This window comes from Lepus europaeus, chromosome 4, assembly GCF_033115175.1.
Source record: "Lepus europaeus isolate LE1 chromosome 4, mLepTim1.pri, whole genome shotgun sequence".
In the NCBI taxonomy this organism is placed as follows: Eukaryota; Metazoa; Chordata; class Mammalia; order Lagomorpha; family Leporidae; genus Lepus; species Lepus europaeus.
This window is the reverse complement of record NC_084830.1, coordinates 120,605,118-120,626,297: the sequence shown is the minus strand read 5'-3', so window position 1 is coordinate 120,626,297 and position 21,180 is coordinate 120,605,118. Positions and strand designations below refer to the sequence as shown.

General features: G+C 42.1%; 1 protein-coding gene across 1 annotated transcript in view; it reads left to right on the top strand.

The window, feature by feature from the left end:
- The window catches only part of TTC1 (tetratricopeptide repeat domain 1), a 77,378-nt gene that overhangs the window by 31,462 nt on the left and 24,736 nt on the right, over window positions 1-21,180 (top strand). Inside the window, exons 3-4 of the mRNA XM_062188739.1 lie at window positions 15,580-15,640; window positions 17,662-17,774. Of these exons, the coding sequence (XP_062044723.1) occupies window positions 15,580-15,640; window positions 17,662-17,774 (174 nt within the window). The remainder of the gene's footprint in view (window positions 1-15,579; window positions 15,641-17,661; window positions 17,775-21,180) is intronic.

The window sequence follows — 21,180 nt, the reverse complement described above, 5'->3', positions numbered from 1 at the left end:
CTAAGGGTAAAGCTAAAAACTTGCCATGGGACTCTAAATCCCAGTAAGTTGGCAGGTACTGATGCCACTGTATTAGTTAAAGTGATCGTTTTAAGTGTATAACTGATTATAAAGATAGGAATAAGTGTCAATGGGATCACACAAATAAGACCAAGTGTCTGCTAATAATAATAGATAGAATTGAAAAGGAGAGAACGATCCAGCATGGGAAGCAGGGCACACAGCAGACTCATAGAACGACAAATGCCCTAAACAGCACTCTGGCCTCAGAATCAGCCCTTAAGGCATTCGGATCTGGCTAAAAAGCCCATGAGAGTATTCTAGGCATGGAAAGCCAACACACTGTGTCAAAAAATGGCCTACATGAATGATCTCTGTGAGTGAGATCCCAGCGGAAAGAAGGGGCCATCACGGAAGGAGGTACCTTTCTCTGAAGGGAGGAGAGAACTTCCACTTTGACTATGGCCCTATCTAAATAATGACGAAGTTTGTGGACTCAAAAGGCTTCCATAGCCTTGGCAGCTCATGACAAGAGCCTCGGGTGATCATTGGTGCCATAAACAAGAGTGTCAATTGTTAAATCAACAACAGGAGTCACTGTGCACTTACTCCCCATGTAGGATCTCTGTCCTTAATGTTGTACTGAGAATTAACTGTAAAACTTGTCTTCAAACAGTACTTTATACTTTGTGTTTCTGTGTGGGTGTAAACTGTTGAAATCTTTACATAGTATATACTAAATTGATCTTCTGTATATAAAGATAATTAAAAATGAATCTTGGCCGGTGCCGTGGTTTGACAGGCTAATCCTCCGCCTTGCAGCGCCGGCACACCGGGTTCTAGTCCCGGTTGGGGCACCGGATTCTGTCCCAGTTGCCCCTCTTCCAGGCCAGCTCTCTGCTATGGCCCAGGAGTGCAGTGGAGTATGGCCCAAGTGCTTGGGCCCTGCACCCGCATGGGAGACCAGGAGAAGCACCTGGCTCCTGGCTTTGGATCGGCGAGATGCGCCGACCACAGCGGCCATTGGAGGGTGAACCAACGGCAAAAAGGAAGACCTTTCTTTCTGTCTCTCTCTCTCTCTCACTATCCACTCTGCCTGTCAAAAAAAAAAAAAAGTTTAAAAAAAATGAATCTCAATGAAGAATGGGATAGGAGAAGGAGTAGGAGGTGGGGCGGGAGTGGGGTTGGGAGGGCGGGTATGGGGGGAAGAACCATTATATTCCAAAAGCTGTACCTATGGAACTTACTTTTTAAATAAAAGCTTTCTTTAAAAAAAAAAAAAAAAGAAAGAAAGAAAGAAAGAAACATTGCTTGTAATAGAGCTTTGTTTCCTCCCATAGCTTTGGGATGCCATTATCGTTTGCATTATATCAATATATGTTACAAACCTAACCACACACTATCATAATTGCTGCTCTGTCTTCTAAGGGAGATATGATAGCAGTCATTGTTTTTCAGTCAAATGTATTTATCTTCCCTTCATTTTCAGGTGTAGTCTTGCTAAATATGTTATTCTTGGCTGACCTTTTTTTCTTTGACCATTTTAAATCTTTTAAATATGTCATTATGTTTGGCCTTCTAGCCTCCATTGTTTCTGGTGAAAAATCATAAATTAATAATTTTCCTCTCATAGTATTTTTTCTTGTTTTCTTATTTTCTCTTTATCTTTCAATAGTTTGTTTCTGATACCTGAAAATACAGCTCTCACTATCCTCGAGATTCACTGAACTCCTTGAGTTTTTTTTTTTTTTTTTTTTGGAAAGGCAGAGAAAAAGAGGTAGACAGACAGATGTACCATCTGCTGGTTTACTCCCCAGTGTCCACAGCAGCTGGACTAAGTTGAAGCCAGGAGCCAGCAATTGAGTCTTGATCTCCCACATAGGTGGCATGGACCCAACTCCACGGATTGTCAGCTAGAAGCTGAAATTGGGAGCGGAGTAAGGATTTGAACCCAGGCATTCTGATATGGGATGACGGTGTCCCCAGCGGCATCTTAACTGCTATGCCAAATGCCCACCCTTGGATCTTTCTTTAGATTAATGTTTTTCATTGAAATTGGAAATTTTCAGTCCTTAAGTCTTTTTTTTTTTTTTTTTTTTTTTTTGACAACTAGAGTGGACAGTGAGAGAGAGAGAGTCAGAAAGGTCTTCCTTTTCCATTGGTTCACCCTCCAATGGCCGCCATGACTGGTGCACTGCGCTGATCCGAAGCCAGGAGCCAGGTACTTCTCCTGGTCTCCCATGAGGGTGCAGGGCCCAAGAACTTGGGCCATCCTCCACTGCACTCCCGGGCCACAGCAGAGAGCTGGCCTGGAAGTGGGGCAACTGGGACAGAATCCAGCACCCCGACCGGGACTAGAACCCGGTGTGCTGGTGCCGCAGGTGGAAGATTAGCCTATTGAGCTGCGGCGCAGGCCCAGTCCTTAAGTCTTTAATTTTTTCCAATAATTGTTCTGTCCTTTTCTCTGTTCCCTTCTGCACTTCATCACCTATTATAGTGTACATATTATATAGTCATTGTCACATTTTCTGTGGTGTACATACCACGACAGAACTCCAGTGGATGCAGGACCCCACAGATAGCACCAAACTTTGTAGTACTTTGTTTTTTCCTATACATGCTTGTACACATATAATCCCCTTTCCACCTTAACTAAGCATTTATCACATGCTTGGGACATAACTTTTGCAGTTTTGAGGTTTGATAGCACATGATTGTTTTTTTCTTTAAGTTGAGAACTTGTACCTTCTCACTGGAAGCACTTTATCCCTTGTCTTTGATGTATTCAAATAGCCAGAATCACTACTTCTTGTGCTGTGGGACCTATATTAAGTAGGATAAAGGTTATTTGAACACAGGCGCTATGGTACTGAGGCAGTTGATCTGATAAAATGGGAGGCTACTAAATCTAGGGGTGGGTGGCATATACAGCGTAGCTATGCTGGATAGAGGTGGTTGACATCCCAGGACAGTGGCGCAAAATCTCATCACACTGTGCATAATGGCATATGATTTAAAACTTAGAAATTATATCTGAAATTTTCAATTTAATTTTTTTAAAACCATGATTGGCCAGATAACTGAAAGTGAAGCCACAGATAAAGGAGATCTGCAGCGTCAAGGAGGCTCTGTTGATTGCTTTCCGTCTTTTTTTCTTAATACTTTTCTTAAGATTGAATCATTTCTACTGACCTAACTTCAAGTTTATTATTTCTTATGCCTCTGTTTCAGTTACTGAGCTTCCCCCTTTTTTTATCTTTGGTTTTCTTTTTAAATAATTTATCTCTCTTTTTTGGTTCCCTTTTAAAATCATTATGTTCTCCTCCAAGTCTCTGAATAATTTCCTTTAATTTTTTAATGTAGTTATTCATAACTGCTTTCAAGTTTTTGTTAGATCTAAGACTACTTTTTTTTCTGTTTGTGATTTAAACTCTTGTTGATCTGGTATGTTATAATTGTGGAAACTATATATTTTAGATAATATTGTAGCAACTCTTGGTTCTCTTTCACCTTCCTCTGGTTACTTTTGTTTATGTTTAGTAATTTACTTGAACTAAGGTTGGGCAAGTCATTTCATCTGTAATGTGTAGCTGCTGACAGCTCTATTCATTTGGATTTTGTTTTTGTTTTTTTCTTGTTTCCTTTATTTATTTTATTTTCCTTTATTATTTTTATTTATTTATTTGAAAGGCAGAGAAAGAAATCTTCCATGTACTGGTTCATTCCACAAGTAGCCACCACAGCCTGGAACAGTCTGAGCCAGGAACTCTATCCTGGTCTCCTACCTGGGTAGCAAGGCCCAAGTATTTGAGCCATCTGCTGCTGCTTTCCCAGGCACATTAGCAAAAAGCTAAGTGGGAAGTGGGGAAGTAGACAGGACTTGAACAAGCACTTGAGTGTGGAATGTCAGAGTCACAAGCAGTGGCTCAGCCTACTGACCCCCTCTTGTTTCTTTTCTTTTTTTTTTTTTTTTTTTTTTTTTTTGACAGGCAGAGTGGATAGTGAGAGAGAGAGACAGAGAGAAAGGTCTTCCTTTTTGCCATTGGTTCACCCTCCAGTGGCCGCCGCGGCCAGCGCGCTGTGGCTGGCATACTGCGCTGATCCAATGGCAGGAGCCAGGTGCTTCTCCTGGTCTCCCATGGGGTGCAGGGCCCAAGCACTTGGACCATCCTCCACTGCACTCCCTGGCCACAGCAGAGAGCTGGCCTGGAAGAGGGGCAACCGGGACAGAATCTGGCGCCCCGACCGGGACTAGAACCCGGTGTGCCGGCACTGCAAGGTGGAAGATTAGCCTGTTGAGCCACGGCGCCGGCCCTTGTTTCTGTTTTTAAGCCTGGCTTTCTTGAGGTTGCTCTTGTTTCTGCACAGCCTTATGGTCAAAGAGTAACTGGTCAGAAAATAAGTTCACCTCAAGACTTCTGCCCAGTGTCGGAGGATCTGTATGTGGAATCAAAAGCACATTCGAAGTTCAGGCCATTTTCAAGTCTTTTTACTTTTTTACCTTTTACTTTTATGTCTCAGCTCAACCCACCCTGTTGTGCCTCCTCAGCCAGTGCTTGTGCACAGGCTCCTGATAGGATAAGGATGTGAATAGCTTTGACCCTCCAAGTCTCCTAAGTGTGAGTACCACCTCCAGCGCATCAGCCTGTAAATCTCCCTATTATGTTTCTGACTAGTGTATGGGTCTGCAGCTTGTTCCAGCCAAGGACTGTGACCTTGTAAAACCCATGACCTTCCCCATTTGTTTGCTGCTCCGATAGCTACTTGTGAATGACAGCACCACTGGGCAGGGACTCTTCCACCTCCTGTTTGAAATCAGTATCCTCGAGCAGTGGCAGTGGTGGTTACTCACAGGCTACCTTGCTGTGTTAAAATTACCACATGGAATGATGGGGAAAGAAGGGGAACAGTCCCTAGCAGGAACACAGCAGATTTCTATGATTCTCTTTCAGTTCAGTACAAATAAGTATTGCTTTTTTATAAGCATTTGGGTCAATTTCCTGGGTGCTAAAATGGTTAATGATTAAAAATTTGCCCAGTTTTGGAGTTACTTTTAGGGAAGAGTATTTGACCAATTCCTCACTTTACCGTGTCAGTAACTCCACATAGTAATGAATATTTTTTGGGGAGTGCTCTCTGGGTGTCACTGTGGGCTACCACATGTCCCACAGAGCCTTGACCCTCTTTGTACGTACCAGAACCAGAGCCAGAGGACAGAAGGTAGGTGAGCTGCTGAAATGAGGGTGGGAATGTAGGGAAGATGGAAAGATGGCTGGTGTGGCTCCCCGTTTCCTGGCTTTCCACAGCCGGCATTCTTTTTTTTTTTTTTTTTTTAATTTAATTTTTTAAAAATTTTGACAGGCAGAGTTAGAGAGAGAGAGAAAGGTCTTCCTTTTTCCATTGGTTTACCCCCCAAGTGGCTGCTACGGCCGGTGCGTTGTGGCCGGCACGCTGCGCTGATCCAAAGCCAGGAGCCAGGTGCTTCCTTCTGGTCTCCCATGCGGGTGCAGGGCCCAACGACCTGGGCCATCCTCCTGCACTCCTGGGCCACAGCAGAGAGCTGGACTGGAAGAGGAGCAACTGGGACAGAATCCAGCGCCCCGACCAGGACTAGAACCTGGTGTGCCAGCACCACAGGTGGAGGATTAGCCTAGTGAGCCGCAGCGCCCACAGCCGGCATTTTATTAAAAAAAAAAAAAAAAAAATTGATTTATGTATTTGAAAGGCAGAGTTACAAAGAGAGAGAAAGGAGAGAGACAACGATCCTCTGTCCACTGGTTTATTCCCCAAATGGCCATAGTGGCCAAGGCTGTGCCAGACCGAAGCCATGTGGATGCAGGGACCCAACCGCTTTGGCCATTTGCCACTGCTTTCCCAGGCACATTAGCAGGGAGCTGGATTGGAAGTGGAGCCACTGAGACTCGAATTGGCCCCCAAATTGGGTGCAGACCACAGCTTAACCCACTATGCCACAGCACAGTAGTGAATGTTGAACTGTGTACATATTTTACACGTTCAAAAAATAAGAAAGGTAAAGAAAAAAAAAATCACACCTTAAAATTCATTAAGGGGCCGGCACTGTGCCACATTAGATTAATCCTCTGCCTGCTGCGCTGTCATCCCATATGGGCACCAGTTCAAGACCTGGCTGCTCCACTTCCAATCCAGCTCTCTGCTATGGCCTGGGAAAGCAGTAGAAGATGGCCCAAGTCCTTGGGCCCCTGCACCCGTGTAGGAGACCCAGAAGAAGCTCATGGCTCCCGGCTTTGGATCAGCTCAACTCTGGCCATTGTGGCCATTTGGGGAGTGAACCAGCAAATGGAAGACCTTTCTCTCTGTCTTTCCTTCTCACTGTCCGTAACTCTACCTTTCAAACAGATAAATAAAATGTTTTGGGGCTGGCGCTATGGCGCAGTGGGTTAACACCCTGGCCTGAAGCGCCAGCATCCCATATGGGCGCTGGTTCGATACCCGGTTACTTTACTTCCGATCAGGCTCTCTGCTATGGCCTGGGAAAGCAGTAGAAGATGGCCCAAACACTTGGGCCCCTGTGCCTGCGTGGGAGACCCAGAAAAAGTTCCTGGCTCCTGTGGCGCAGCTCCAGCCATTGTGGCCAATTGGGGAGTGAACCATTGGATGGAAGACCTCTCTCCCTCCCTCCCTCTCTCTCTCTCTCTCTCTCTCTCTCTCTCTCTCTCTGCCTCTCCTCTCTCTGTGTAACTCTGACATTCAAATAAATAAATCTTAAAAAAAATGTTTTAGAAAAAATTTGATTACTGGGAAGCAGGCAGTTAGTCTAGTGGTTGTGATACCTGCCTCTCTCATCCGAGTGCCCATGTTTGATTCCCTGCTCTGGCTCCAAGTCCAGCTTCCTGCTAATGTATATCATGGAAAGCAGTAGTGGGAGCTCAAGTAATTGGGTTCTGCCACACATGGGAGGCCTGGCCTGGCCCAGTCCTGGCCCTTGCAGGCATTTGGAGAGTGAAGCAGCAGATAGAATTTATCAATATCTATCTCTCCCTGGTCCTCCTTCCCTTGTTCCTCTCCTGCTTCCCTCTCCCCCCTCCCTCTCTCTCCCTCCCCCTCTCCTTTTCTCTCTCCCTCCCTCCTTCCCTCTTTTTCTCCCTCCTCTTCTCCCACTCCCTGTGTCCCCCACCCCACTTCCTTCTTTCTCTCCCCCATCTCTCCTCCCCTTCTTCTCTGAAAAAAATTGTTGCTAAATCAACATAGCTATAGAAGATTGATTACACAGAGAAGATAATTCAGTAATTTTGGACACTGCACTTGTAGTTAAAATCAGAAAGAGGGACCGGCGCCTTGATGTAAAATGTTAGGCCTCCACTTGCAGTGCCGGCATCCCATATGGGCACCCAGTCGAGTCCTGGCTACTCCACTTCCTCATTCAGCTCCCAGGTAATGCACCTGGGAAAGCGGCAGAAGACTGCCTAAGTACTTGGTCCCCTGCACCCACATGGAAGATTTGGAAGAAGCTCCTGGCTCCTAACTTTGGCCTGGCCCAGCCTTAGCTTTTGTGGACATTTAAGGAGTGAACCAGTAGATGGAAGATTGATACATTCTCAGGGCCGGCGTCATGGCTCACTTGGTTAATCCTCTGCCTGCGGCACCAGCATCCCATATGGGCACTGGTTCTAGTCCTGGTTGCTCCTCATCCAGTCCAGCTCTCTGCTCTGGCCCGGAAAAGCAGTGGAGGATGGCCCAAGTGCATGGGAGACCAGGAAGAAGCTCCTGGCTTCAGATTAGCACAGCACCAGCCGTAGCGGCCATTTGGGAGGTGAACCAACGGAAAAAGGAAGACCTTTCTCTCTGTCTCTCTCTCTCACTGTCCATACCTCTACCTATCAAGTAAAAAAAAAAAAATTGATACATTCTCTCTCTCTGCCCCCCTCTTCTTTCTCTGTGTCTCTACCTTTCTGATAAATATTTTTTAAAAAATTAAAATCAGAAAGAAATGCAATGAAACTTTGAACTTTACAAAGTAGGTTCATTGTTAGTAGTGATATTTTTATAGTAAATTTGAAACTCTTATTGTAGGTAGGTTGAACAAACAAGTAAATAGAATGCTGTTCCAGAAACAAGACTCTTCACTGTCAGGGCAATGAGAAAGAATCCTCTGTTGTTAAATTTCACTTGTATACACACACATACATATACATACTCTTTGGATTTAACTTTATTTTGTTTTAAGATATATTTACTCTTTCTTCATTGAGAATGCCTGGAAGGAGTGACACCCTGGCAACAGTAAGCACACTAGCACCTAGAGCTTGGTTTCTAAATATCATTTTGCGGCCGGTGCTGCAGCTCACTAGGCTAATCCTCCACCTGCGGCACCGGCACACCGGGTTCTAGTCCCGGTCGGAGTGCCGGATTCTGTCCCGGTTGCTCCTTTTCCAGGCCAGCTCTCTGCTGTGGCCCGGGAGTGCAGTGGAGGATGGCCCAAGTGCTTGGGCCCTGCACCCCATGGGAGACCAGGAGAAGCACCTGGCTCCTGGCTTCGGATCAGCGCAGTGCACCGGCCATTGCGGGGTGAACCAATGGCAAAGGAAGACCTTTCTCTCTGTCTCTCTCACTGTCTACTTCGCCTGTCAAAAAATAAATAAATAAAAAATCCTTCTGCACTAACAGGTCCTGAACCCCTTGGAGAGATTCCAGGTCTAAGGCAGGCAAAGTACAAAATACTGCTCCTGGAATATTATGTATACCTGCAGCAAAATACATCCTTAGGAGGACAGACCTAGGTAAAGCGCCTATGCAAATCCTGGAAGAGGACTTGAGGAACTTGGGTAGGAAATCCTGAGGAACTGAGTTCTCAAAGGGTCCGATTCGGAGAGTGTGAGGGCAAAGGGCATCCTCACACAGGAGCCCCTTTTGCCCAAATCAGGGCTGTACAGCTTTTAATGACCCATGAAAGCATTTAAGCATTAAATACCATTCCAAACTTTTTTCAGTGCTTTTACTGTCCTTATAATTTCCTTTGAAATAATTTGTTAGGCAGAACTGAGTTCCCAAATTAGAGGCAATATGTTCATCCTGCATTCAAAGAAGGATCATGTGGGAAAGGAAGTGAAAGGCAGCCTTTGGGAGGAGATACTGTTTGTGTTACACTAAGGAAAATTTGGTTTGGAGAATTGCATGGAGGAGATGGAAGAGTTGTTCATTAAAAGGGCATTCCAGGGTAGGAATGTATAAGCAAAGAAATGGAGTGAAGAAAGAGTATGGTAAGTTTTCAGAGACAATAATTCAATCAGACTGCCTAGAAAGGAGAACTCATGTTGGGTAGTAATGGGAGATAAGGTTGGACAGGTTGAAATAGAAGTGTGATGTTGTATAAAGAACAAGACATGGCTGACTCTTCATCTTTCTCATCTGTAAAAAGACTTCCATGCTTCTCAGAATTGTCTTGAAAAAGGGCTAGTGGATGTGACAGCAGATGGCAAGCCATACAATGGTATACTGGTGTTGGTTTTACTGAATTATGAATACCAAGCTTAGAAATTTGCAGTTGGTTGTAGTCATTTAAAACAAACCCTAAGAGCTGGCACTTGGCACAGTGGTTAAAATGCTGCTTGGGACACCTGCCTCCCATATCAAAGTACCTGAGTAGCAGTTTTGGCTTCACTTCCAATTCCAGCTTCCTACTAATGTATACCCAGGGAGGCAGCAGTGATAGCACATGCACTAGTTGAATCTCTACCACCCACTAGATTGAATTCCTGGCTCCTGGCTTCATCTTGGCCATTCATTAAGGACATTTTTGATTTGAGGTTTTCCTTGGAAGTTCCTTTGATAATTTTTAATGCAGAGTAATGTTACTATTTCCTCCTGACTTTTCAGTGATAGAAGAACTAAGTAAAGAACGTTTTAAACTTTCTTAGGTTCCCATTTCCAAGGAAGTGATTGAATAGCAGATGTTTCTCTTTGAGGCCTCTCTGGAATATGTTGAAAGGCATTGTGGAGGCATGCGAGAGGGCTCCTAACCACATTAGAAGCTTCTGTTCATAGAACAGAACCGGAAAAGATTTGCACCTGATAGTGCTGCAGAATGTCTGTACTGCCAGAGCCTGTATATGCGGATGTTCCCGGCACTGAGCATGCTAAGACCTATACACTGTGTAGAATCTGTCCTTGGATTCCTGTGACATTACACAATATGCATGCCATTCTTTAGAGAGAGTATGTTTCCGTAGCAGAATAAACCCCAGTCTTTGTACTGAAATTAAGTTAGTCTCTTGGCACAGCTGCGAGACGGTTCAGCTTTCTCCTCAAAGTACTATTTTTAGCTGTTTCCAAGGAGATGTTCTCCATGATGTTGATAATTGCATTAATCCTCAATTTACAGAATCTGTGGAGAGTGAAGCAGTAGCTCTTTTGCAATGTTTACTCCTTTATGGGTAATTGTTGTGATTTAACAACCAAAACAGTAAAATACCTTCCGTAGAATATGAGGGTACTTCAGAAATTGATAGAAAATGTGTGTTATAAAAAAAAAAAAACTGTGCATGGATTTCAATTTTTTGAACCAAAATAAGCTTATCTTTTAGTTCCATTTTCTGTAAGCTTTTGAAGTGCCCTTGTGATTGACCTCAGAATTATGTTCTAGAGTCCTTCTCTTTGCTAGTTGAGCATTTATTCCTGCTAATTGCAGAGACATGATGACCTTTTCTCTGCCTGGCCCTTATCCATAATTCCTCTTTAGGTATACCTTGGATCTAGGGTTTGCCCATTAGAATCATGATGGTAAAATTTAACCAAGAATGATTGACTTCCTAAAACACACATACACATACACTTCACAAGAGCTTGGTCTTTTGGAGAGATTCGTCTGTGTTTCTAGAACAGTACTGTTGAATTGGCTATGTAAACCAGAGTATGGATCAGAAAGTGGCCTGAGATTAGAATGAAAGCAGAAGATGGTGCAGGTTCTTAAAGGACAGACATTAAACTCTAGTCACCTGGATAATTACTCTTTTTTAAAGGATTTCTGGTTTTTAAATAACTGTTAACTGGATTTGTTTTGTACTTTTCATGGCTCTCCAATGTCCAACCCCTCTTCCTAGTGGGAGGAATTTTCTTGTGTTGTATTTTTGTTGAGTGACTGTACACCATGTCTCATGTCCCACCATTCTCTTAACAGCCAAAGCATGTGGCCTATACTTGGATTATTGGATGCTTCCAGCCATGACCTTTGAATATAGATCAAGTGAGGCAAAGATAAGGGAATACGTAGAATTTATTTGCTATCATTGCAAACTTATCCTGGCCAGACTGTTTCACGAAAAGATGATTCTGCTTTCTGCTTCTTGACTCAACAGAGCTGACTTGAATTCTATACTTGTTTTCTGTGCCTTTTTTTTTTTTTTACTGTGGGTTTTGGCTTTATTTACACATGTATTTTCTTTTTATAGCAATTTCCCCCCCATAACTTCCCTCCCACCGCAAACCATCCTGCCTCCTATTCCCTCTCCCATCCCATTCTTTATTAAGATTCATTTTTAATTATCTTTATATACAGAAGATCAACTTGAAGTTTTTGATATCAAAACTTCAAAGGGATGAAATATAGTTAGCAGGGTATTTTATGCACAAGAAATGTGTGGAGCCTTAATAACTGGTACTCTTACGATAAAGAACAAAAGTAAAAATATTTTTCTAAAGATCTTCAAATATGTCACTAATAAGACCAGGGTGTTTCCCAAATGCCTTATTAATATTCTTTAGATGAACCAGAGTACTTGATGAATCTGAGTAAAGAAATTAAGGGTCCGGCACTGTGGCATAGCGAGTAAAGCTACTGCCTGCAGTGCCAGCATCCAATATGGACGCCGGTTGGAGTCTCGGTTGAGCACTCGCACAGACACACAAAGTATAAAGTACTGTTTGAATACTAGTTTTACCGTTAATTCACATAGTACAACATATTAAGGACAGAGATCCCACATGGGGAGTAAGTACACAGTGAAGCCTGTTGTTTTAACAATTGACGCTCTTATTTATGACGTCAGTAATCACCCTGGGCTAACTAAGCCTGTTCTTTAAACCTCCTTTTGATTCTGTGAGCCCCCAATATCTTTCCAGTAAATGTACCTGGTAAATATTTTCACTTAAGATAGTCTTGGGGGCAGGCATTAAGCATAGTGGTTAAGATGGTGGTTAAGACATGACAATCCGGGGCTGCTGCTGTGGCATAAAAGGTTAAGCCTCCGCCTACAGTGCCAGCATCCTATATAGGCCCCAGTTCTAGTCCTAGCTTCTTCACTTCTGACCTAGCTCCCTGCTAATGTGCCTGGGAAAGCAACAGAGGATGGCCCAAGTCCTTGGGCCCCTGCACCCACATGGGAGACCTGGATGAAGTTCCTGGCTCTTAGCTCTGGCCTGGTCCAGCCCTGGCTCTTGCAGCCATTTAAGGAGTGAACCAGTGAATGGAAGATCTTTGTTTCTCCCTCCCTCCCTCCCTCTCTCTCTTTCTCCACCCCCTTCTCCCTTCCTCCCTTCTTTATCTGCCTTTTGAATAAATAAATACATCTTACAAAAAAAAAAAAAAGGCAGCACAGCAATCCCATATCAGAGTAGCTATCTCTGATTCCAGCTTCCTACTAATTCAGACCCTAGGAAGCAGAAGTGATGGTTCAAGTAATTGGGTCCTTCCACCCTCATGGTAGACTTGGTTGGCTTTAGCCATAGCCCAGCCTCAGCTGTTGCAGTTATTTGGGGGAGTGAAACAGTAGATGCCAGCTCTATCTATATGTTTATCTGTCTTTCTGATTTTACAATATATAATTATTTTAAAAGATAGTGTTTTGCTTGAAACTAAAAACTAACCAGTATAATAGCAAACATTATAATCTAAATCTTTATTGTGCTAATATGACCATGTTCTTATATTTTTATTCCCACCACTACTTGTTTCATTTTTTTGGTATTCCCTTAGATTGGCCCCTTTGTCAGATGAGTTGTATCATAAAATGAATTATTATATTACTGTATATCTGGCTTATAGTAGATACCATAAAATGTAAATTTAGTTTATACCTACTTTTTAATTTCTTTTTTTAATATTTGTTTATTTATTTGAAAGAATTACACACAGAAGAGGAGAGGCAGAGAGAGACAGAGAGGTCTTCCATCCGCTGGTTCACTCCTCAACCGGCCACAACTGCTGGAACTGCGCCAATCCGAAACCAGGAACTAGGAGCTTCTTCCAGGTTTCCCACACAGGTGCAGGGGCCCAAGGACTTGGGCTGTCCTCTACTGCTTTCCTAGGCCAAAGCAGAGAGCTGGATCAGAAGTGGAGCAGCCGAGACTCCAACCGGCATCCGTATTGGATGCTGGCACTGCAGGCAGCGGCTTTATTCGCTATGCCACAGCGCCGGACCCTTAATTTCTTTACTCAGATTCATCAAGTACTCTGGTTCATCTAAAGAATATTAATAAGGCATTTGGGAAACACCCTGGTCTTATTAGTGACATATTTGAAGATCTTTAGAAAAATATTTTTACTTTTGTTCTTTATCGTAAGAGTACCAGTTATTAAGGCTCCACACATTTCTTGTGCATAAAATACCCTGCTAACTATATTTCATCCCTTTGAAGTTTTGATATCATCAAAAACTTCAAGAATCAAAAAAGAAATTTTGGGGGACCCTTTAAAAACTGCTTTCAAAAGGTGGCTGGCAAGCTGCAGGCACTTCTTCCAGTTTGACTTGTGCCAGCCATGTTCTTAAAATGTTCCTGGAGGGGCCAACGCTGTGGCGTAGTAGGTAAAGCTGCTGCCTGCGGTACTGGCATCCCGTATAGGTGCCAGTTCGAGTCCCACCTGCTCCAATTCCGATCCAGCTCTCTGCTGCGGCCTGGAAAAGCAATAGAAGATGGCCCATGTGCTTGGGCCCCTGCATCCATGTGGGAGACCCAGAAGAAGCTCCGGGCTTTGGATTGGCCCGCAGCTCCGGCCGTTGCGGCCATCTGAGGAGTGAACCAGCAGATAGAAGACCTCTTTCTCTCTGCCTCTGCCTCTCTCTAACTCTGACTTTCAAATGAATAAATAAATATTCTTAAAGAATAAATAAAATGTTCTAGGAAGAAAACGCACAGACTTGGCACAGATCTCTTGCTTTGCAGGATTCTTCCTGGCTTGCACTGTGCTTGTTGGCTATTTGGCCATCTGGGTGAATTTCTGAGTTGTTAGAAGAAGCTAAGAAAAGAGATAAATGTCTAGGTTTCCTCGTTTTCCTTTGTGGACCTGCTAACAGTATACTGCCCTGACCCTGAAGACAAGGCGTATCTACACAGTGTGCTCTGCTCAGCATATGATCTTTCTCCTTCATAAAACAGACCACAGATCACAGATCTAGCTAAATAACTATTAAATTACTTATTTCACAGGAAAAAAAAAATAATTAGCCCTCATTTGCTAGTCCTTGTATTGTTTTACTTACATTATCATATTAGCTAATTAAACATTAATCCATAAAAGTGTTAATGAAGTTATATGAAGAAGCTAAAGCCCAGAAAGATTCTGAAACTTGTCCATAATCATGCTACTAACAAGTAGTAAAGTCAGAATTTGAATATACACTGGTATCTTGCTTAGTTTCACTTTTGAACAGACATTAAATTATGCTGAAATACCATTCCATGCAAATGATAGGAACATAGGGAATAAAGGATATGACTAAGAAAACTTAAGTTTTGTGACTTAAACATCAAGAGTACAATTGATGATTAGCCAGTTGACCTTTTTTTTTTCTCCTATTACTATTCTCAAAGTTTAAGTAAAAATGACTTAGTTCTCAGAAGTTGAGTTGTGGAGTGGGTATTGTGGCACAGTGGGTTAAACTGTTATTTGGGATGCCTACATCCCATATTGAAGTTCCAGTTCAAGTCCTGGCCACTCTTCTTTTGAACCACTTCTTGCTAATGCACACCCAGTAGGCAGCAGATGATGGCTCAAGTGCTTGGAGCCCTATAACTCAGAGGTTGCAACCTGATGGACTTTTTGGCTTCTAGCTACTGGCTTGGGCCTGCCCTAGCACTGTCTGTTGTGGGCATTTGGAGTATGAACCAGCAGATAGATGATCTCTCCCTTTGTCACTTTGTCTTTCAAATAGATGGAAACAAACTTTATTTTTTAAAAGAGATTTATTTTTATTTATTTGAAAGGCAGAGTTAGAAAGAGGGAGAGACAGAGATTTTCCATCCAATGGTTCACTCCCAAATGGCTGCAATAACTGGGCCTGGGCCAGGCCAAAGGCAAGAACTAGGAGCTTCATCTGAATCTCTCAAGTGAGGGCAGGAGCCCAAGCAGCACTTGGGCCATGTTATGCTTTCCCACGCGCATCCAGGGATCTGGATTGGAAGTGGAGCCACCAGGATTCAAACAGGAACCCATATGGGACTCCAGCATTGCTATGCCACAACTCTGGCCTCTGAAAACAAACTTAAAAAAAAAAAAAAAAATCAAGTTGCTACCAATTAAATAGACTTCTGTGATAAGAAAGCTGACCTTTTTGTTCACCTTTGATAATACTGTGAGAAATTATCTAATTCTTTGATCTGTTTCAGAGAAGAAGAGAAGAGAGCACTAGATTAAAGGAGGAGGGAAATGAACAGTTTAAGAAAGGAGGTAAGATTCTGCTTCACACTGATGGCTGGTTACCTTGACTCTTCAATCTGTTTTAGAGTCTGTCAACAAACACCAAAGAACATTTGGAAACAGTTAGCTGGCCTAAACTATTCATGACACAGTATTGCTTCCCAGCTTCTTAGAGTTTTTTTTAATTACCATATCCAAATATTTCTCAGCTGACTGTGACCAGCCAAAGTTTGTCTTTTCTGTAATCCATTATTAATGCAGAAATCAAGGTAAACTCTTAAGCTATTGCTTTGTGAAAACACTATTCCTTGAATATTAAAAGGTTGGTTGCTGTACTCCTATAAAGCAGGGTCGCCAATCCTCACTTGGTACAGTGCTGTGGAAACAGGCCTATGGCTGCAGCAAGACCTAGGGAAGTCCTTTACTCATTCTCTGCCTTTTCCTGTGCCTTTTTCTTTGGATGCCTTAGGTAGACAGATGTTCTTCATCCCTTCTACATTTCCTACAGTTGGTTAGGAATAAGTTGAGGTTCATCACAATAATCGAAGGGAAACTATTTGATCTTCTAACATCCTTCTGTCACGTCTCAAAATGTATGTGCTTCAGAAGGGATATAGGAGTGGGGAGGATGTTTGGCACAGCAGTTAAGATGCCTGCATTTCATAGCAGAGTACCTAGGTACCAGTCCCGACTCCACTCCTGATTCCAGCTTCCTGCTAACACACACCCTGGTAGGCATTAAGTGATAGCTCAAGAAGTTGGATCCCTGCCACTCGTATGGAAGACTTAGGTTGAGTTCCTGCCTCCTGACTTTAGCGTGGCCCAGCCCCAGCAGCTGGGGGATTTGCGGGAGTAAACTAGCAGATGGGAGCTTATCTCCGTTCCTCTCCCTGCCTCTTCCTTTCAAATTAATTAAATTAAAAAGCCATGCCTTTAAATAAATCTATGAGTGTTAACATTGTCTCCTAGTTATTTTGCAGTTTTACGTTGCCTTTGTTATATGCTGATTTAGCATATATAGGTATTCTTTATGTAATAAAGCCTTGTAGTTCCAATTTTGAAAGCATATCTCTTTTTGTGTTAGTATTAAATATTTCAAAACTGAGAAAAGAATTAAAGAATTGACATTTTCTCTGAGTATAGTTCTGCATATTATGAAGAATACATAGATTTTATCAGCATTTTCGGTTTCAAGGTTTTTAACTAAGTTTTGATTTTTACATTGATGCTGTTAGGTCTGCAAAATGTCTCTGCAGATATTTCACAGATACCATTTCAGTCAAGTTGACTATATGAAAGCAGTTTGACTATATCAAGTTGACTATAGAATTTTAATGAAAGTACACACACAGAATTTGCCCAGGTCATGGATCTAAGACTTTTTTTTTTTTTTAAGTTTGAATGGCAGAGAGTTAAGAGGGAAAATGACAGAATTCCTGTCTGCTTATTCACTTCCCAAATGCCTACAATGGCCTGGACTGGGCCAAGGTCAAAGCTGGGAGCTGGAAACCCAACCCTGGTCTCCCGCATGAGTGGCAGGAACCCAATGACTTCAGCCATCACCATTGCCTCCCACCATCTGCCTTAGTGAAAACTGGAGCCATGTATTGAAACCCAGTATTTTAATATGGAATGCATGCACCTCAATTGATAGGTTAAATGCCCACTGCAGATCTCAGACTTCAGTCTTTCGCATCTGTCCAATTCCTAAACTTCCTTGGAAAGCTCCTTTCTAGAATGCTAAGCTAAAGGTGAGCTGAATATCTGTGGCATGCAGACTCTCGAGCATTGAGGTGTCTTCACTGACAGCATAGTTAGCTGTCAGTTCACCAGCCTTACTTCATGAGACTGGCACAAGCAAGCACTATTTCTTTAAAGGGAAAAAAGCGAGAGATGATTTTTACTGCCCTAAACTTCATAGACTGTAATACTTTTTGTTTGAAATCTTTGTCCTATGAATGGAAAGTTATGCATACTGAGATCCTATGGAATATAGTAATGTCAGGAATTAAGTCATATTGACTGCTCACCCTTTACCTTGTCATCCTCAGATTATATAGAAGCTGAAAGTTCATATAGTCAAGCCCTTCAGATGTGCCCATCCTGCTTCCAGAAAGACAGGTCTATTCTGTTTTCAAATAGAGCTGCTGCAAGGATGAAACAGGTATGAATGTTTGACCTTTTCTTTTTAAGAAGCATGTGAACTTGAACTGTTTGAGAAGGATAGTTTCTTTCCAAAAACTAGTACAGGGACTTCAGGTTACTAACCACCTTTTCCTGACCATGTATTTATTTCCCTGATGCAAAGGAGATGCGCAAGACAGAAAAACATTTTGAAAAACTTGAGTGAAATTACTGTTACTGCTCCCCACTAAAGTAGCTGAGTGTATATGTTCAAGGAAGGAAGGCTCCAAGTTTCCACTAAACTGGGATAGATTAATGAGCAAGGAGCCAAGTAGTGTGTTTCTCAAAATAGCTGCAGCTGCTTATTTTAGGCTTCTGGAATTCTAGATAAAGGCACAGGGAAACACTGAACAAAACTGTAGACTTACAGATGCTTGTTCTTAAGGTTCTGGTTTTTCTATTAAATATTGCCCCTGAGATGAAAGGTATCCTTAAATGCAAAACAGATGTCAGGGAAAGTTCACAGCTTTTTGTATTTCCATAGGAAAAAGAATATGGTATAGAATGTGAAGTGGGTGATTGTGCAAATGTATTTGTTTTATGCCATATTGTTATTAAGGGTTAGATTTATTGCTGACTTGTCCGATTTTCAAGTCAACAAAATCTTACTAGATTGAAGTGATAAAAGTTTTAAGTACCTCTTGTTTACTTACAGCTACTTAATCCAGAATGCAAAGAGTAAGCTATTTAACCTTCCTCTAACCAGCTATGAAGCTGGCTCAAGATTGGGTGAAGTGGTTTTTTGATATTGGTTTAGATTGGGTGTCTGTCTCTTTCTCTTTGATACTGCCTGGAATTCTCTAGTGCCTCTACCAAAGTCACTTCGGGTGACCGAGTTTTTTAAAAAGGCCTCGAAGCAGGAGGTTGGGTGTGTACTTGCATGTTTAGACATGCAAAAACATTTGTGGTTTTCTTTTAACTGTGACTTATGTATTTTATTATTGGATTCAATCTTTAAAGTGAAATATTTTTGGAGTGTTTCATGATACGAGAAAAATAATTTTACGGAATGTATGAATGAGCATTTTGTATTAGGGAAAATAAAACAGTTGTTTTACATGAATTTAAAACAGTATTCTTTAATGTAGTCTACAGCTAATGGAATTCATAGTTAACAGTTTTGACACAGAGGTGAAAAATTGTGAGCTGTTGCATTTGCTTTTCTATCTTGCCACATTCTGACTCTGGACCTTATTGTTTGGGATCAAGTTTACAATTCATTGTCAGAGAAAATGCGCCATATGCCTCTAGCTTCTGGGATTTAGGATTTTTTGTTTCTACAATTGTCCAAGTTGTTGATAGTTTCAGGTTTGGGGACTAACATAATAGACCAGTTCTTGAGTTAGACAAATATAAGTTCTCGCTAGTTTTTTGTCACATCCAAGGAGAACTCAAAAGAGCATTGCTCATGGACTGTTCATTGTGCTAAGGGCAGTTTTGTTTATTGGAGATAGAGACTTGAAAACTTCCAGGATTAGTGCCCTGTGTCAATTTAAGGAGCTTATTTGGGACTTTTCAGGGATGTGATGAGTTAACTGCTTTAAGGATTTCTGAAAGGCAGGTTTGCAGACTCAACATCCTTGAGTACCCCAACCAAACTTCACGTTTTATATCTGGAGAGAGAAAAAAGCAAATGAGTGTTAGCTCTGAGTTTCTGCCTCAGATCTAGCTAGCAAAGCCCTAAAGAATAGCTTTAAAGTTAATAGCTTTAAAAAAATAGTTCTAAAATTAATGTCTTCATATATCGTGTACATTGTTTTTAATGTGTAGATTTGTCCCGTAAGAGTATTATGAACATTTGTCTTTTCCTTATGTAATCTGTACATGTTTTTAACAGAGACATAAGTATCTATCTATAAATAGAAATTAAGGGGGCCAGGCTTGTGCTGTAGTATGGTAAACTGTCCCCTGCAACACTGGCATCCCATATGGGCTCCAGTTTGAGTCCCGGTTGTTCCACTTCACATGCAGCTCCCTGCTAATACGCCTGAGAATGTAGTGGAGGACAACTTGGGCCCCTGCACCCATGTGGGAATGATCCAGCAGATGGAAGATTGATTAATCTCTCTCTCTCTCTTCTCATCCTCCCAAACCCTGTAACTCTGCCTCTCAAATGAATAAAATAGATTTATTTTATTTGAAAGGCAAAGTTACAGAGAGGCAGAGGCACAGAGAACGAGAGAGATCTTTCATCTGCTGATTTCACTCCTCAACAGCCGGAGCTGGGTGGATCCAAAGCCAAGAGTCAGGAGCTTTCCTTAGGTCTCCTATGCAGGTGCAGGGGCCCAAGGACTTGGGCCATCCTCTGCTGCTTTCCCAGGCCATAGTACGGAGCTGGATCAGCAGTGTAGCAGCTGGGACTCGAACCAGCACCCATATGGGATACTGGCACTGCAGGTGGCGGCTCACCCACTACGCCACAGCACAAGGCCCTGAATAAAATAGATCTTTTAGAAAAATAGAAATTAAGATAAAAATGGTAAATAAGTTCTGATTTTTTTGTTTTATACATTCTAATTTGGGGACGTTCCCTTTCAGCAGCAGATAGCATCTGAGTCCCCTGAGGTGTTAGTAGACTGTGAATCATAAAGAAAGTTTTCTTTAATAAAGCACCATAATTACTTGATTTGAACAGCTGATTGGTAATAAGCTTTATGACCCTAGAAACTATCTTTAGGTTGTGGTACAATAAATATACCACAACCTAAAGATAGTTTCTAGAGTCACAAAGAATACTACCACAACAGTTGTACACATAAATTTTGAAGACTTATTCCTATTTCAGAAACTTCATGAAATTGTGTCTTCCATTTATGGAAATTAATAAGTTGAAAAAAATACTGAGTTGAAGTTACAGAAATTACTTACTACAGAACTTCTTAGAATTTTTATTTTTTTACTTTATTCATTTATTTGAAAGGCAAAGTTAAAAAAGAGAGCAGGAGAGAGAGACACACACCTTCCATCCATTGGTTCATTCCCTAAATGGCCACAGCTCCCTGCTCCGGGCCAGACTGAAGCCAGGAACTTCATCCAGCTCTCCCACATGGGCGCAGAAGTACTTGGGCCATTTTCCGCTGCTTTCCCAGGTGTATAAGCTGGGACCTGCATCGAAAGTAGAGCAGCTGGGACTTGAACCAGCACCTACATTGGATGCCAGCATGGCAGGCAGCAGCATAACCTACTGTACCACAGTACTGACCCTTTATACCATTTTATGATGGGCACAATGGGCCATTTGATAAGATAAAGTATATTTGGGGTATCCCAGATGACTGTGGGACCCTTTTTTTTTGCATAAAATTGGCCTTTTAAATCACTCTTAAAATATGCATTTCAGTGGCATTAAATACCTTCACGATGTTATGCAACCATCCCACCACTGT